This window comes from Teleopsis dalmanni, chromosome 2 (assembly GCF_002237135.1).
Source record: "Teleopsis dalmanni isolate 2A chromosome 2, ASM223713v2, whole genome shotgun sequence".
Classification (NCBI taxonomy): Eukaryota; Metazoa; Arthropoda; class Insecta; order Diptera; family Diopsidae; genus Teleopsis; species Teleopsis dalmanni.
The window spans coordinates 123,441,104-123,460,938 of record NC_051847.1 but is presented as its reverse complement, the minus strand read 5'-3'; the positions used below and the strand labels follow the sequence as shown (position 1 = coordinate 123,460,938).

Below are 19,835 nucleotides of genomic sequence, written 5' to 3'. Positions count from 1 at the left end.
TATTATATACATATATATTTTATATACATATATATATTATATACATATATATATTTATATATCATATACATATATATATTTATATTTACATAATATTTATTATAATATATATAATAAATATACCCAATTTACCTGTACAGTTTTATATAAAAATTTTTTCTATTAATAGCTTAATTATTAAAATAAATTTTATATATAACATCTCTCCACATAAAACATTAATTTATAGTAAGTACGCAATTACGTAAATCAGTTAGCTAGACAGCTACTACATAAAATAACAGAACATATGTGTATATCTTGTATATTTCATCACAAAATTAAAAATGTTCAGTTATATTCCAAATGAACTATATATCTCTAAAAATGTAATTATATTTAATAAGCGACATACATTATTTACATATATTTATAGATCCTAACAAGTAAAAAATTTTTTTATTTACTGCAATGTACATAGAAATGTGTTTATCTCTATACAGATATAAGACGTTTTGATTAAGCTTACGTGTATAAGAAATACAACTATTACTTATTTAATTATTACTTTATATTAATTATTATAATTAATTAATATAATTAATTTATATTAACGGAAATTAATTGTGTATATTAGTACATATGTATTAAAAAGTTTTTCTCAAATTGAATGAGTAGAAATAAAATATTTGAATATACATAAAAGATTTTTGAAATTAGAATAATTAATTAATTAAAATTATTTATGTTTAGCATTTGAAGTGCATTTGAGTTTATATTTATGTTAAAAATGTCTTTCAAACATTTGCATTATTATTAACTTTATTATTATTATTATTACTAAAAAGATATAGCACCAAAACCTTAAGATCTACATTGACTTCTTCATTGATTTAAAGTAACTCTCAGTCCGGTTCTTCAAAAGACAATAGTACTTTATATATTTTTAATTTATGACGAGTTAGTATGTACTCAGTCAGTTGTTATGTATTACTCAAGTAATTCATACGTTGAAATATATGTAAATTTATAATTAAACTAATTTGTTGATTCACATGGCTTTATTAAAACCCGTAGTCAAATAGACATACCAGAAAATCGAAATTATAATATGTGTTATTTTCTTTATACTAAATTTAGTAATTAAATATTTAAATTAAACCAATTACAATCATTGGTAATTGGTATAAGAATACAGATATCATATGAAAGTAATGTTTCAGAGGATTAAGATTATACTTTCAAATCTTACTTCAGCTTTCTTTTTTATTAACATTTGAAATGAGCACATCGACCACCATAGTGTTCGAACATTATATCGTGTTCGAACATTTGATGCTATACATATTTGTATACAACTTAACGAAAACACAACACTGTAGATAAGACGTTTAATCAACTTGAATATTTTTAAGCAGTTTGAATTTTTTCGAAAATTCAAAGTGGTAGTTCGAAATGTTTAAGTTTGAGTACCCTTTGAATTACCACTTATGATAAAATCCTGCATTTACTTGTTAATATATTTTCATTAAATTCAATTGTTGAGAAACTTCACTTATTTAATTCTGATTTATTTATTTAATTCTGTTTTTCTTATTATAAACCCTGTAGAAGTGATATATCAGTTTGAATAAAACTAAATGTTTCCAGTTTTTATTATTAAAAAAGTGAAAATAACACAGGTTATTAAACAATATTTATTTCTGAACCCATACCAATAATAAGAATCATATAAACAAATAAATATATCAATCGATTTCTAATTTTTTAAAGTTTCCTTCTATGCCAAATAAATCAGATGAAGTTTTTGGTTTGCCTGGTCGTAGTTTTTCATTGATCTGATGACGCTTTTCGAACTCCATCATATCCAAACGGTAATCTCGTAGTTTTTGATAGTAATTATCTATTAAAAAATAAATTATAAAAAACGCAATTAATTGTTTTAATTTGACAATTTAACCAAATTTGTTCAGAGACACTTGAGCTATAAAAATAAAATTATTAATTTTGAGGAATCAATTTTAAATATGTTTTAATATTTAAAATTATTTTAAACAAATTTTGCAGTGTGAAGTAGTAGTTGGTATATGCAATTTTAAAAAATAATAAAAAAAAAATAAAGTAACCTCTAAGTACATCACATGCAGCTTCATTTCCACCGTAGTCCTCGGGCAATATATTTTGTGGTACATAATTGAAGAAATCCTCCATATTGTTATGTAAATATAATACATTCTTTAACTCTTTTTTCATAAATGGATTCATTAGTGCGAGTAATTTATCCATGAAGGGCACAATATTAATAAAATGAAATCCTATTAATCGTATAGCAGCTGCTTCCTATCAATTAAAAGGTAATATATGACCGATATGTGATTTATTTATTTGTTATAATTCTTAATATTATTTACTTACTTGCAAATAAAATAGAAACTTCTTCATTTGCAGTATCCCAATACGAGCAAGGTGACCCAAAGAGCAATTTTTCAAATCAAGTACAATTATATGTCCTGGTTTTATGCCATCTTCATACATCCATAAATCATATACCATACAATACCTTTTCGATATATTGTAGATGTAAGGAATATTGTTTATTTGTTTAATAATTTAATCAATCTTTTGAAAAGTGAGTTTATAAGGTGAGAAGAAATATTAATGGATATGAGAATATATTATTAGAATATGAATAGGCTTGTGGGGCTATCTTTTTAATTGATAGTTATTTTCAAAATAATTATAAACAAAAAGTTATATATATATAGATGAGGCACTACTTTAAAGATGTTATTAAATGAAGTAATTTCCTTTCTTTTAAGATTGTTGAGAAATTGGGACACCGCCTTTCAAGTCTGGTTTATTCGAAATAATTGTTTGTTAAAAAATCAGATTATGATAGCTAAATAAAATCTTTAACATTTAACATTTAAAATTGAATTTTGGTTTATGTAGTCATCAATAACTGTAGTGTTTAAATTTACAGTGTACAAATATGACTTTATATGATGTAAATGTTAAAATTCATTTACTATTAAAGAAAACATCAAAAAATCCACGAAGCTATTTTCGAGTGATGATCTAGGAATAGTTGACACCTTAAATTATCTTAGGGTAGTATAAAAACTATTTTAATCGATCATTTACCGAACACTATTTGGATCTGTTTAAACAAAAAAATGCAGCACTTTTTCATTCTTGCACTGGTACACACTAATAGGTGAAAACCGGATTCATCAGCTAGCTGAATGGAGAGAAGTGAGTGAAGCTCGTTTAAAGTATCCAAATACGCAAATTTTGGTCGGTGTTGTTAATTGACTTTAGTTCGTTATAAAGAACAAATCATAATATATTCCAATATTGGATTACTGAAGCAAAAAAATACTATGTCACTAAGTCTGTGCAACGTGTTGTAAGTTGTTGGTTACGATGATCAATTATATGAATTACAGTTTAAACTACGTTTTCGTACATCTACTAATACCTGTTGGCAAATCTTATATGAATGCTTCATTGAAAGGGATTTTACTCCAACAAATCATATCCTATTCAAACACTTATTTTGGAGAAATCATATATAAATCATTGAAGAAAAAAATTGATTATGTAAAAAATTAATTGATAATGTATATAAGGACCTCTAAACAACTAATATTATCAAAGTACTGGCAAGAAATACTAAAACAGAAGTAAAAAATATGGGAGTCCTATTTGGATTAATATGTTGAGGAAAAAGAATAAGCGCAGCGATTATTACCATGATTGGTAGCTTACATTAGGAATTCTATGCAAATATGTTTTGTTTTAGGTTTATCAGTGTAGCATCAGTTTATTTTAGCTTAAATTAGTGGTGCAAAAAGTTAACAATAGGTTGCTGTAAGGGGTTCACGATGGAGAGAGGCGTAGAACAAAAAATGATAAGAGAGTGTTAAAGTACAATAGCAAAGAGGTTGATGTTATTAATAGTGAAAATGGAGTCACATATGATACTGATAGCGCTTGCAATAAGCAGTTGCTAAACATATGACTGTATAATCTTGAAACTGTGACTGGTTCTTTAACTTCTGAAACTTGACTTTTTTCGCAATGAAGCGAAATCATTATTTTAAATATTGAAAATGTTTATTTATATACGTAAGTTCTATGTTCAGCATTTAATATCGAATCATTTAAGGTTCATTCTTACGTTAGTAACAACAATGATCAAACGTGGTTTATTATGTAGTTTTATTAGTCATGTTGGATGAATCAGAAAAGATTTTAAGGGCTTTGGTGTTGTCTTAATACTAAGAACATATTAAGCAATTTGAGATATAAGTTCCTATAACGTAATATTTAGTAATAGTCACAAACTATGGTATATTTTAAAATAATTATATTTTAACAACCTATATTATGATATTAGATGACAGATATCAGTTTAATACATTATACTTATTTGATCAGTTTATTATTATTTATTTGATCTTATATGTTACATTTGATTTGATACTATAAAAAAATTTAATGGAATAATTATATATAAATTAATTAAGTTAATTATTAGATGCTCGTAAAACGCGATACAACATTCTGTTTTTTTGTTGTCATTTACTAATGTTATTATATAGTGATTGAATGAATGACTGAAATTACAAACTATTATATACGTATGTAAATTAAAATGATATTTAAAAAATATGAGTATATAAATTTGTGTTTTATTGCTATAAATTATAATAATGGCAAATGTTTACTTTTGATGACAGGAGAAAATATTAAAATTGATATTTATTATTTCTATATACAAACTTAGAAGCGGTCCTAACCGCCAAATCTGTTAAACCGACACCCCTTTTGAGTAGACAATTTTTTTAAAACTATATTTTGTTGTGATTATTATTTCGAACCCCTTATGAATGAACCACAGTTAGTTGACGATAAGTGTCAGTTCAATGGAAGGAAAATACTAAACAAAGGTTTTAATCAACAAAACCTAGCCTTGGTCATGATGTGATTTTTAAATATGAACTGCCAACAGGTACGAGTCTAAGAACGTCTAATATTGTGCCCCCTACAATAAAACAATTTTTTTGCTTATTATAAATACTACATATGACTTTTCGTTTATATTATATATTATAAATTAACACATTGTTATATTAAATGATTAAACAAATATATTTCATATATAACTATGTACTTATATTTAGAACAACCATAGAAATCGTTAATTATACAATATATTTTGTGTATTTCTTAATTTTTTTCTACTCGGTTTTTTACAAACCTTATATGATTGATATTATTATTATTAATAATATTCTCTAGAACTAGTCCTAGTCCTATCAATCAGATTTATTTTTTTATTTTGATACGAAGTAGGAGACAAAAATCCCTCGAAGATATAGATGATCTATTGCGAACATCTTTTCTTTAAGTGGTAAAGACAAAAATGTAACATAGGGTAAAGGTGAACTTTTACTATTTTATTATATCAGATTCCTATAAAGTTCTCTCATTGTTTACAGTTTGATATCATTTGTTTTATAATGGTAGAAATATTAATATCGTCAATTAGACTTTATACATTTTGCTTTGTATCTGCGAGCTTGATGTAGATAAACTAATATATACGTGTTAATGTGAACTTAAAGTGTATAGATCAACCATTGACAACTGTGGCATTGCTACAGAGATTGACGAACAAACATGAAATTAACGAACTTACAAAAAATTATATTAGTTTTATCGAATGACAGAGAGTGACTTTACGAGGTTATTCATATAGAACGCTGAAGGTTATCCCAAACCTGCATTGAGCAAACATCGAAGCATAACGAAAATATTATAATAAGGCAGGGCATATAATGATGCAGGAATTCTCAAACTTGTATATTTAAAGATAACATAACAGACTATGTAAGATGAAAAAAATTTGCAAAGAGGGAAAAGGTTTATAACGGACTGTAGGGTAGAAGAAGAAGAAAAGAATATGCGATGAATAATATCTATTTCTGTAAATAGCAAATTTTTTTTATGTTTTATGTTATTATTTTCAATCCATATCTATACTCAAACAATTGTACCCTATAATTGATTTCAAACTTATGTATATGTAATATAAACACACATATATATATATATATATTATATTATATTTATTTATATTTATAACTCACAGTTTCATGCAGTCAGCGTAATTAAAATTCGATGCATTAGGATCATTTAATTTACCCACAAAAATTTTATATCCTTCTGGTGTTGATTTAGGTAATGGGAATACATCACTGAAATATATAAACTATACATCAAGAAAGTTTTTCTTCAATATCAATCACATTTTCCATAGCGACACTTACACAGTATTCATAGCACGTTTCAGTTCTGGACGTTCAATATCCAGATTTGAAAAGAACTCTTCGCAATGGGTTCGTACGGTTAGATTGGTATCAATCACTTGCTTGGCATTCTCCATGCTGTAATGACAGGCGTGGAAGAAATGCAAAGCTTCCGCTTCGGATAAATTTTGCATGTGCGGTTGGGCGCGTATCCATTCGACAAATTTTTTTACTTCCGAGCGTTGAATATCCGGAAAGTTATTATATTGTGCACTCAGTTCTGCGGCGTTCATGATTACAACTTTTTTCTCTCAAATTAAAATTTTATATTTTATTTTAGAATATATATTATTGGCTTTTTCTTATATATCAGTATATTAAGCAAAAAATATTTCACTTAAACAATTTTTTACTTTGAGATGTAAAATAAAAAGTAATCCAACGTTTGTATCTCGTTTCCACTTCATCGGTGAATGAAATGAAAATTATTATTGCTCAAAAGCGAAACTCGTAGATTGTGGCTGCTAAAAACCATTAAAACAATACAAAAACAATACAATATACAAAACAGCTATTACTGTCGGTAATACTGATCTGTTGAATGGTTACAGTTAAGAGATTAAGTTGTGGATGACGTGAGTTAACCGATTTTTGGATTAAGCACTGTTGTAAGCAGAAACTTTTTAATGGCAAAAAACACGTTTATAATACAATGTGTCGTATCATATAAGGATGAAATTAAATATTTACATAATAAGGTTAAACTGATCAACATTACTTTTTTTTTTTCATTTAGAAATATCGGAAAAAATGTTATAACAACATATTCTCTGGATCAAAATTTTCGGGAACATATAATACCGGATATAATTAAATCTTTCCGTAATGGGAAATACCATAATATATAAATATTAACAATTTTGTCAGATTTGTCAAAACTTTATTCATTGGTGCACGACCAAATCATTGGCGAAGTCAGAAATGAAAAAAAAAATGTAATTACCACTCAGATAAAATTCTAGGGGAAAGTAAATACGGTTCAAAGAAATACTCAAAAGTATATATGAGTTTCATGAGGCTATCAGAGAGAAAAAAATATAAATTTTATAGAATATGTAAATAGAAACATTTAATCCTTGCATATCTCTGTAGTAAAAAATAAAATTAAAAAATAAAAAAACAAATCTTTGAATATTTGTTTTCAATTTGTATATATTCTAAAGCTATTAGATAATTTTGATTATCGTTAAGACCATTTATCTATTAACAGATTTATCTATGTGTTCAACCGCTCTTCTTTCCCCCATTTTCATATTAACTCTAAATTGTTTATAATAAACATATAGAACCACTTAATTACATTAAAAATTAATTTAATAATCTGTTATGAAAAAAAGTATTATAGCATCAAAATTGCATATAATAGCAAAAACATAGAAATTACTATGTTTTTGATAGTAGTACCTAAGGTAAGGAACATTTAAACTGGAAAAGTTTGTGAAAAAAACAACTTCAAGTTCAATAATATATGCTATATACATAGGTAGGTATAATAGAATGAATTGGACTTGTAAATATTATCAGAGATAGTGAAGATTCAGTCACACCAGTAGCAAAAAGACGTACAAAGCGATGGACTCGATATTGTTATCACTAAAATTTATTATAAACATAATAGTTCCTTGACATAAATTTGAATTAAACCCTTTTAAAAGAAATATACAGTTCACTAAAATTGCTATACAGTTAGACTACCAGAAAGGGAGAGAAAAAGAGATGGAGATGGAAAAAGAGAGAAGGAACTGTACACTTTTTTTTCATTTTCGTTATATTTTTACCTAATTTAAGCAAAACTTTTATTACTGTTATTTTATTTATAGAATTGTATACATCGATTCACATAACAAACGTTGTTTTCAATGCAACCTTAACATTGGCATAAATTAGTAATATAAGATCGTATAAGGTGGTTATCTGTGTGGTCTTAAGCCAAACATGAATTATAGGTTCTTAGCGATGCCAGATCGAACAAAATGGTAAGAGTATTTATAGTTCCATTTTGGCAAATTTTCAAAACTGTGGAGCCCCCTGTGGAGAATTTTTAACGTTTTCTACATTCTTAGCTGTTCATTTCGTGCTTAGACTGTAACCCGTCAGAAGTCTGCAATCTTTCTATGATAATGGTTATAGAAATCACAATTCTTTTCTTTGTTTAATATGCACATTACTTTGCAGTATTACAGTAGATTAGTCTAGTTAGTAATATAAAAAAGCTGTTCTTTGGCTTACATTAATACTCTACAGCAGGTCTATTGGAAGCACGGCCCACGGGCCTAATACAGGTAATATTTGTGCGACTCAAGACATGTTTCTAATCTACCACAATTAGGTAAATTTTTGGTATCCCAAATAAATGTATTAAGAAGATTTTAAATAATATATCATACTTCACACTAATTTACTTAATTGGCGAAGACTTTAGTGTATATTTCTTTGTACATTATTTTACCATTACATTAAAAAAATAAATAATTTTTGTATGGCGATAACTAATCTTAATATTGCTGATAGTGATAAAACTGTAAAAGATTAATTAATTAAGAATTAATAAAAACCTGATTTACCATTATCGCCGTATGTTTTTATTTTTGCGACTTTTTAATCTATTCAGTGATTTGTATTGGCCCGCGATTTTATCTGGTCTGGACAGCCCTGCTCTACAGTATCTAAAATTTTGTATCATTTGGTTGTTTTTGGTAATAAGTTTTATAACTGACCCTACAACCTAGCATCACTGCTATCAGTTTTCAATTTTGTGTTGTATTTTTTTTAAATTTTTTTCAAACATTTCTATTTAAATAAGTATGTTTATTAATGTTATTAGCAATATATTAGTAGTATTTCAGATCAAAATTTTCCACAATAATTTGAAGTTATAATTCCTAAAAGTGATATATATAACATACCAGTATATGTTTTTGAAAACTGCATATTTTTTTTGATATAATAAGAAGAGTAGATCTAGTTCTATCTCATGAAATTTTATCAATCTAAATTATAATTAGCTAAATAACTAAATAATTATAAATGACTAATGTAGATTCTGCGGGTGTGTCTGTTTATGGTGTATTATACATAATACAAAAACCACAGATATAAAAATTCAAACCAATCAATATAATTCTTTATTTTATGGAGTAAAGACGAGAACTATAATAATATCCCAGCAGTTTATAGTGGTATCGATGCCAAAAGAATCACTTGGTATCGTAGTGGCATCGATGGTTGATTCTAAAGTATCGATGCAGTATCGATGATGCATCAATACTTTCACCTAATAAGATACTGTACACATATAAGGCTGTCAAAGTTTTACTGGCTATTAAATAGAAAGGCGAGTAATAAGACATGTAATATTAATGGAATAATCGTTTCCCATAAAAAACCAGATTATAATTAAAATTGATTGCAAATGTTTTGTGCTTCATTTAATAGAACAGAACACGATAAATATTATTTTTATCTACACGTTTGTATAATTTTTAAAAGTTAAAAACTTTAATATTATAAAAAAAAAGGTTAATTTCTTATATAGATATATAAAGATAGAGTGATGTGTATTAGTCTGTGTCAACAATATCTGAGAAGCAAGAAGTAGTTTATTACCTTTGACTAATACAAAATAAATTATTTTCCAATATGACACACCTTTTGGCCAATGTTCCTTCAGAAATCTACATATAAAATAGTTATGTATAGTCGTCCCTTGTGAATTGAATATTTTTCTATTAAAATTATATTCTGTTTTCACTATTTAATCATTGTCTATTTTTTTTGGTAATTGTTTGATTACCTTAGAGAAGTCTTCCAGATATATTTCCTCAATAAAGGAATTATAGAAGATATTGGATATTAGTTTCATATACTAAATCATATATCAATCCAGTATGCCATAAGTCATCACACAGTAAGTAGTCAAGTATGCCTGAACTCATTGTAGTGTACAAAGTATAAAGTTACTCTCTCCAGTGCACACTCTAATGCAATGGGTGATGGTAGACAATTTTCTAACTGACCGTGCACGCTAACACGTTTTAAAAAGAAATTCAATTTTCATTTTTACGTAACCTTTTGTGAATCATGTCTGAACCTGTTGCAAAAATTACTATTATGGACAAATGAATACGTTACTCTTTGTGATACATATTAGTTTATGCACATAATATAGGATTACATATATAATACACATATATTATAAATATAAATAGGAATTAAACCGTTCAATAAATTTTGATTATCAAATATGTTGACAAAACGTAGCCAGCTATTAGTGTTCTATTAATCGGAGACGATTAATATTCTCTCTAAATTAAGTTATGCCGATTATAGTGCATGCATTAATTAAAAACGCAATTCAATTTTTGTATTTAAATTACATTCAATTAAATCCACCTTTCAATCAAAATATAACTGCTGGCAAAGACATTAAAATTTTAACTATTGCATGTTATAAGACGTTCTGTAACAAAAAAGTTACATCCTCTGAATTTAAAGAACTTGCTTTGCATTTAAAGCGAATTTTTAAATTTATTAAGTGAGATACTTTGATACTTTCAGGTGTGTTTTTTGAATGACAAAAACGACGTATTTTTATTATTATAAAATTTTTTAGAGGTCAAAAAGTAAGTACGAAGAAAATTAGAAAGTTGTTAGTTAAAATTGTGATGAAAAGTACATTTTCAGTTTGTTATATTAAAATAAATGACGTTGGACAAAAGTATCTCATTGTCTTCGGTAAGTTTAGTTTATGTCGTAAGTTTTTAGGTAAAAGTTATTATAAAAGAGTTAAGAGAAATATTATAAGTTGTCTGCTCAGTGGCGTCGCTAGGCGTCAGCGATGTTGGTTTGATAATGGCATTAACCATATTCGAAATATTTCCGAATGTTTATATAGTAACCAGATTCATGTTCACAATTCCAGTCAGTATTGTTTCGACGGAAAGAAACTTCTCAAATTTAAAATTGATTAAGACGTACTAGAAAAGTATGATGATCCAAGAGAGACTATCTCCATTCGAATTTCTATAAACTGAAGCGAAAATAGCAGCTGGCGCAAATTTTGAAAATTCATTTATTTTAATTTGATTAGCAATAAAACTTTTAATCATGCTTTGTCATATTAGTGAATGTAACTTATTTACTTTTACAACTGGGTTAATAGGGGGCCTCACAATTCTAATGTCGCCGACGTCCAGAGTTGGTCTAGCTCCGTCACTGTGTCTGCTAATCTCTGAGGTTGTGGCTTATAAATTTCAATATTTCTGTTTATCGTGCCTTAATATTTTGACGTCAAAAATGTCCTACAGAAATATTCAAGCGTAATAGCACTTTTATTTTCTTCATCCCGAATTATTATTCTACTGCTAATATTGTTATTGTTGCTTTTTTTCATTTCAGTGTGATTTTTTTCTTTTTCTTTTGTATTTTTAGGGAACATAAAATAACGAAAAGCAGCAATGCAAATGCAAAAACTATGTATGTTATAAAAGTTTGTTTGTATGAACAAAACAAAACTATAATTTAAGTGGATAGTACGAAACAATAAACTATCCCTTTTAGATATATTATTAAAATTAAAACAACACTTTTAATATCTGATTTAATTATTTCAGTAAATAATGATAACATAACATACATTTTATTAATAGAACCATATTTCGAAAATGTGTTGATTGTGGGTCTTATTTCATACTCATAATTCATACTCTGGTCCACAGAAGAGTTAAAATTCTTTTCTATTATTATTGTACAGCTTTAGCTTTAATTTTATTTGAATCATTCGTAATACGCTATAGCTTGTGCACTCCAGTGTTATTAGGCTATTACAGCAACTGCCAGATAATATTCTGTTTCATTTGAATGTCCTTTGAATACAATTTTCTTTGAATCAAAGACAATAGTCAGCACTATATTGATTTTGTTATTCTGAAGACTTATTTTTATTCTGAAGACTTATATTTTTTTTTTATTTTTGTCACTTCTGGTTACTTTTAGTTACAAACAGCAGGTTTCATTATCAGTTATTGGGGTGGGTGTGTTCGATGGATTAGTGTGGAAACACTCGTAGACCTTCAGTTTGTCCTATTTGACATATAGCGGTCACTTCGAAGAATTTTTTTTTATTTTTAATTATAGGCTGGTTACTTTTCGGTTAATCTTAACTTGCGCAAAACTCCCTAACAAGACGACTCTGTCTGGTGTCACAAAAGGTTCTTCCTTAGTTTCGAAGCAAAAACTCTTAATCCTCATTTTCTCAATGAGAGACATTCTGGCCTTCACTAAAAAGACCGAAAGTGTTCTGTTCGTTAAGGGTTATTTGTAGCACAAAATTCCTATTATGGTTACAGTTCTGTGTTCCAGTTGTTTTTAATGTACTAATCCTCATGATCATAATAAAAAATTAATAAAATTCTTTCCTTTCATCACGACTTTTAACTAAATCCATATTCTGAAATATGCTAAAGAATTGATAGATGCAATTTTTCTCCATTTATTTTCGTTATCGTCAAACACATTCAAATAGTAAATAAAGTTCAACCGTTTTTATTATTTGAAGTGCTGGAGTAGTTGGTAGATAGTATCTAGTAGATTTTCATATAAAAATAAAAAACCATGCTTGTCTTAAGTATTTTAAGTATTGAGATATCTTTGTAACCTTTAAACTTATTTTTTTAAATACATTTTTTACAGATCCTGTATTATTTCTTTAAAAATAATTTTGCTTATATCTGTTGCGACTTTAGAATATTATTTTAGTAATTTTCTTTTCACTCAAAGCACACGTAATTATTTTCGGAGTTGCGGGTTACGAGTATTTAACCTCAATTCCGAGGCGGTGCATTTGACACATTTATTTTTTGTGTAAAACAGCACTAATATTCTTACTCAAAGTGGTTATGCAGTTGAGGTTGATCTCATATACACTAGTACATACCATATAGTATATATTAATATAAGAATGTAGATACAAAAGCGCCGATTCTCGCTACTTATACTTCTTTTCGCGAGACTCATTTTATTACTGTATTTCTGTTGATATAATCGAAGGTGATGCAATGTCCACTACTATAACGGATCCTTATACTTAAAATTTTCATTTCGTTGAATTCAAAATTGGCTTTTTCTGGTTTTAATTTGCTTCTTATCTTTTTTATGTTGTAATTCTTGTTGACACATTTGATTTTTTCTTCAAATAAGAAAAAAGTTTTTTTTTACCAACTTTAAACCCAACTGAATATACAAACTGGGTACATGCATATGTATTTATTAATATATCCAAGAGTCAAAGTTGTGTTGTTATGTGGGTAAATAGGTGTGAATCCGATTACGTAATAGGCAAACTAAAATCTTTACATTAAGCGAAGAATACATAGTTATAATAAATATAATTTTAAGTTTAAGATAATCTGAAAAAATATTTTATGGTATCTTTATTCCCTAACCATAACCATAACACACCATATAGATGATGTGTTGTCATCAAAATGATCTATTAAGCGATCCATTAAAATCTATTATTAATGGTACAAAATATATTCGTACAAGATTAAGCGACAAATAATATATACATATGGACATGTATGTACGTATGATAAGTTAATTACATTTTTCGCAATTGTTTACTTTGTTTACAAGTAACCAACTGTCACGACATGATAACGCAATATTAATAACAAATATGTTTTCGGAACACAGCAATATCACGAGAGTATTGGTAACTTGTTAATCACTGGCGTGGAAAATGTTTTGGACGAAGTAGATAATTAAAAACTTCCAGGTATGATTGGATATATGTATTGGGCTAAATTCACTGGGACTTTAGTAAGAAAACTAAGAAAAAGCAGAGACACGGATCGATTCGCATTATTGAGTTGATCAAGAATATGTATACTTTAAACACGTCAAAAATTTAAGTTTAAATTCTTAACCCCAAAAACCTTTTTAAGGTTTAAATCAATATTTTTAAACTCTGAGATTGCGTTTTTAAACCCACTGAAGTTGATGATCCGTAATATATAAGAAAATAAACTGTAGTAGTTGAATGCTTAAACTTAAAAGTTTAAATTGTAGAAAATAAACTACGTGAGTTGATAATATAACCCTCAAGTTCAATTTTGAAACCAACAAGGTTGATGGTTTAAATTATAAACTTATTTAAGTTAGATAATATAACATAAATATAAAAACACTCTGAGTATTAAGTTTAAACTAACATTTTCGATCATGTAGGTATAAAGATATATTATATATATATATTAACTTTAGGGAAAGAAATAAAAATTCCACAACATGATTTAAAATTAAGCATTGGTATTGTTTGAGTTTAAGTGAAATTAATTAAATTTGTCTAAAGATGAATGAAACTAAAATATGTTAATTAATTAAATATTTGAGGTTCACTTTTTAAAAAATTTTAATATTTACTTGCATATATAGTTGCGTATAGATGGATCTGCAGATTTAAAAAACAATAATGAAAACATAACATCAGCTTTGCATTTTATTTTGTAGCGAATTTGGTAATTAATACCATTTATACCTTTATATACGATGCAAAATAAAAGAAAAATAATTATAATAACAACAGTAAAAACAAAATTGAAATCCCCAACAACATTTACTAAAATATTTAAGTTAGATATTAAAAACATTCTTATTAAATAATAGAATATTTTTGTGCTTTAAAAAAATACAAAACATATGAAAAAAAATGTTGATGCTAAGGGTCTTATTTTACCTACGTAAGTAGTCAGAAGCGTACTTAGCTGAAGTAAATATATTAAAGTAAACAATAGTCAAAGTGACGACTGACAGTACTAAACAACAATAAAAGACACAAGAAAATAATTATTGAAAAATGTTTTATAGAGGGATTTTCAATATTAAAAGAAGAATAAAAAAAAACTTTATGATAACAAAAATTCTACTAAGATTGTGACACATATGAAGATCCTGGAAATCTTCTGAAACACACCGTGTCTCACGGTCTCCGATACGATGGGTAAGAAATTTTGTTTCTTCAGACACTTCAAAGTGGACATAAGGGACTGCACTTCATAGAGAAACGACAAAGTAGATTTTGAAGAGGACTCACAGTTATGGTACACTGATGGGTGCAAATTGGAAGACGGCGGCGCTGGAGCGGGAAATATAGGGTCAAATTTTCAGAAGGCAGTAGCAATGGACCTAATGGCTTACTTTTTTCAGGCGGAGGTCCAGGCCCTAGAACTATCCATTAGAGAATGCATACGTAGGGGCACTCGGGGTACCAATATATGCATCCTCTCAGACAGTCAAGCAGCTTTGAAATCACTAATGGCATTCAAATTCCAATCGAACTTTGTTTTGGATTGTTTCAATCTTTCGTAGGTTCAGAACCCTTCTGTGGTATTAATAAAACCCTTAAAACTAGCCTAATTTGCGAAAGAAAAAAAAAACAAAACTTAACTGATTTCTGGAGAGCCCAAAAAGGCATGCGGCAGCCAAAACAGTTTATTATCCCTGAACATATAAAGGCTTAAGCTATTTTGAACTTAGGCAGAACAGATATCAAACTCTACACAGAACTGCTAACAGGCCACTGTAGACTGCAACTCCACCTGAAAAATATTGGTCTAGCAGAAAATGATTCCTGCCGACTCTGCCAAGAGCAACAGAAACAGCAGAACACGTTCTATGCGTTTACCCAGCCCCACAAATTAAGTGGCTTTCACTCCGCTCTCTCAAATGGTCATTGCTCAACTTAAATCGCATTTGTATACTCTCATCCCAGATAATTTCTTCTTGTCTGTGCTCGTATATAGCAAAAATTTATTGACGGGTTTTTTTTAAACATTCATGTTTAGTATTTATACTGATATTATATTTTATATTAGAATCTGTCATATAATCTGACATTTAGTTGGAAGTAGACTTATAAGTGAAAAACGGAATCGAATATATAAACTTTTTTTATTCAGAAATAATGTCCTAATAAATTAACATAAGTGCTCATTTTGACCTAGGATATAAGATAATAGAATTTGTAACATATAAGTTAACATCAATCAATGACATCTGGCAGAATATAATTATTAATTTCGGTCTTTCTTAAATTCCAATAACTACTGAATTTTACAAGGAAGTAGAACAATATATACAATTATAAAATAAAAAAATATATATATAGTTTAAATAAAGAATTAAGAATTGTTCAATAAAAAGATGCGATTAAATTGTGGTTAAATTATACAAATCCTTTCTTAATTGGCTTAAATCTTCTAACAAAAATATCTAAAATTATAAAACACCCATTGCTTCGGAACGAATTAGTAAAGTGGAAACCTTTAGAATTAAGAGAGAAGATTATATAGACTATATAGACTGAAACAATATTTCTTGGGTTTTATTTTTGTGCACATAAACAAGACTTTCTCTTTCTAATTAAATGATTTGATATGCTTAAGTACTAATATTAGGTCATAAACATTTGAATAATAATGTAATATTGATTTTATATATTCTAAATTAAACTAAATTTATATCAAAAAATAAAGAATTTGGATTTTTTGAACATTTTAATATGTAGGTATTAGTAAGCTTTGCATATATCTATTGCTTCTGTTAGTAACAGTAAATTGTTGTTCTGAGAAATTAATAAATAAATTTAACAGGTGAAGAATTAAATTAACGTTTAATAGTTCTAAATAATTATATATTATCTTAATAGATTCGACTTTTTTAATTGAATATAAATGTCCTGATAAAAGAAAAACGCGTACTAAGGCATACTTCAGTTTCGGAGAAACTGAAGCCAACTGCCTTTATTATTCTAGAAGTTAAGTAAGTGGGTATGTAAATAAGAAAATAGTTAGCAAGCATTAAGGTAGTTCGTAATAAAAAGTAGTCATACTTTCTATATCACATATTTCAACCTATATATGTCACATTCTCCTAGTAACCGATTACATGTTTTACAAGCTCATGTAAGCATAAATACAAGCGTTTAAATAAAGTTTATTAGGTGACTAATAAGAATTCCTAAAGTAATTTCTGCTCTCTGTGGGCTTGCCAATCCAAAACAACATGGAGAGTATGAAGCTGTTTTTGGCGCCATGCGACTGAACATGATGAACATAATTGAACATAAGTTTAGCGACTTTATTACATTTGTAGAACGAAATTCGAACTTGAATGGTCAAATTTTAAAATGCTTGTATCTGATGGAGCCATGAAACCAATTTTTAAGCCCAGTAGCACGTGAACGATTTAAAATTTTTGTGAATAAATCAAAAAAATATTTAAATAAAAACCCCTTAGCATTTATATGAAACAAATGAAATAATATTAAAACAGTGTTAACTGCTTTAAGTACTACTCGTATACATTATCACCGTTGGTAAATGTGTAGCCAATTGGATAATTGAGTAAGCGTTCTGATTCTGAGCGGATTGCATAATCTTACTACCAGAATTGAATGTACTTAGGCTTGGTGACTGTTTTTTAAAGGCAAAACTGGTAAGTTTGATGCCTAATTCTCTAAAGTGCGAGTATATGTCATGGTAATCTGCTTTTCAAATTAATTAAAAAATTAATTTGGCTGCAGTCGTTGATGACAGGATAAACCAGCTTAATTTTGTTGCTACTTGAATCGGCTCTTCTCTCAACTTCAGTTCTTGATTTATGATTTATGGCGCGCAGATAGTTTTTATATTCTTATTTTTATATTTTTTTCGCACACACGCTTATTTTTTCTGACCCAGTAAAATTCGCGGAACTTGTAATTTTTGTTCAGTACTCGTATATGTGGGCTAGTGTTCAGATATGTTTTTGGAGTAAATAGCGAGCTCTGTGTTTAGTGAAGTTTAACCATAACATTCTTCTTCTGATACTAGTATAATGCAGTAACATAGAATTTACAATGTTTAGAGAAAGGTTACATTGTGAGTGATAGTAAATCAATTATGAAACATATACTACATATTTCGATAAATTTATTTTTGTACCCTTCATACAATTTTAAATAAATGTTGCATTAGATTTTATGAAATACTTGTAACGTGATCAAGACAACACTATATATAAACACACTCAACAGTATATTTTTGATCAAAATGAGTATAATGAAAATCGAAAAACTTAGATTAAAGTTCAATTTTCCTTAATTTTAAGGATCATACAAAATTTTCCTTTATTATGAGAGTTAATGATTTAAAAAATTATATTTGCAGCTTATTTTGTAAGATAGGGATGTAGATGTAAAAGTACGAATGACTTACATCCAATTGAACGCATTATAATACATTTTCCCTAATAATACTTAGAAATTTTTGTCTGGTTCTAGATCAAGATAATGTGCCATAGAAAATGTTAATGTGAGTTTCATAATTGAATCTGCAGGATTACAAAAGTCAATACAAGGTAAAATTTATCTAACTACCTGTTCTATATTATTATAGGTATATAAAAAAGATATTTTATTTGATGTTAAATATTATTCTACCAAACAATACAAACACCAAATTACTGTTTATAAAATTACTTTAAAGTTTAAATATTATTATTTTTTTATTAAACATATTTTTTCTGGTCATCTATAATATTATTTTACTAAATAGTACAAAGTTGAGATTATTGCTGATAAATTAGCTTTGATAACATTTTAATATTATTTATTAATTTTGCAAATAGCTGCAAGATATTATGACTTTCATTTATTTTAGGTTAAAAGGAATAGGGTCCTTATATTTTCCTAGAACTATTTTAAACGATCATTAAACGATTAAAAAGAAACTCAAGAGTGATTTTGCTATCTGAAAATTAATTCTTCATCTCAGGGACCAACAACTCGTAGATTGAAGTAAGCATAGCATAACTTTATTATTCCATACTCCTTTAGGAGCTTAAGGACTCAACAAAAGTTTCTAACAGTTTTTATTACGTACTATTTGTCTTAATTCGTTAAAAGATTTGGCAGTTTTATGAAGTATTTATTTCGTACAGCTCATTTTAGGCCTGCCCCTGTGTTGTTTTCTTTGAGGGTTCCAGGTTAGCGCAATGATCATAATATTATCATAGAGTTTACGTAATGTATGCCCTATCCACCCGTATTTTCGCTTTTGTATTTCATCGTTTATATTTATTTGGTCTGTGAGCTTCAATAACTCTTCGTTTGTTATCGTTCTGGGTCTCCAAATCCGTAGTATATTCCGAAAATAACGGTTTATAAACCTTTGTAGTTTGGTTTTTGTACAGAGCGGACTTTACACACCCATTAAAAATTTTTATTTTTGTGTCTGTGTGAAAATTGAATAATAGCGACTATGAAGAATCGTCATGTATAGAGTTTATAAACTAATATAGTCGTGCATAAACAAAAAAAAATGTTGTTTATATATTTAATTGAATATATTTTCATTTTTGGAGGTGTTGAAATTTTATAAGGCTTAAGTGGGATTTACAACAAAAGAGATTAAGAAAGGGCTATAATTGACCCAAGCA

At 27.6% G+C, this 19,835-nt stretch overlaps 1 protein-coding gene across 1 annotated transcript; it reads right to left on the bottom strand.

The window, feature by feature from the left end:
* Positions 1-1,662: 1,662 nt before the first annotated feature.
* Positions 1,663-6,656, bottom strand: LOC119684824 (alpha-tocopherol transfer protein-like). Its single transcript, XM_038098955.1, has 5 exons — positions 6,318-6,656; positions 6,138-6,245; positions 2,395-2,539; positions 2,106-2,319; positions 1,663-1,882 (listed from the first exon to the last, which is right to left on the bottom strand). The coding sequence occupies exons 1-5, from the start codon at positions 6,587-6,589 to the stop codon at positions 1,728-1,730; spliced, it is 894 nt and encodes a 297-aa protein (XP_037954883.1). The 5' UTR covers positions 6,590-6,656; the 3' UTR covers positions 1,663-1,727.
* Between the last annotated feature and the right edge of the window lie 13,179 nt (positions 6,657-19,835).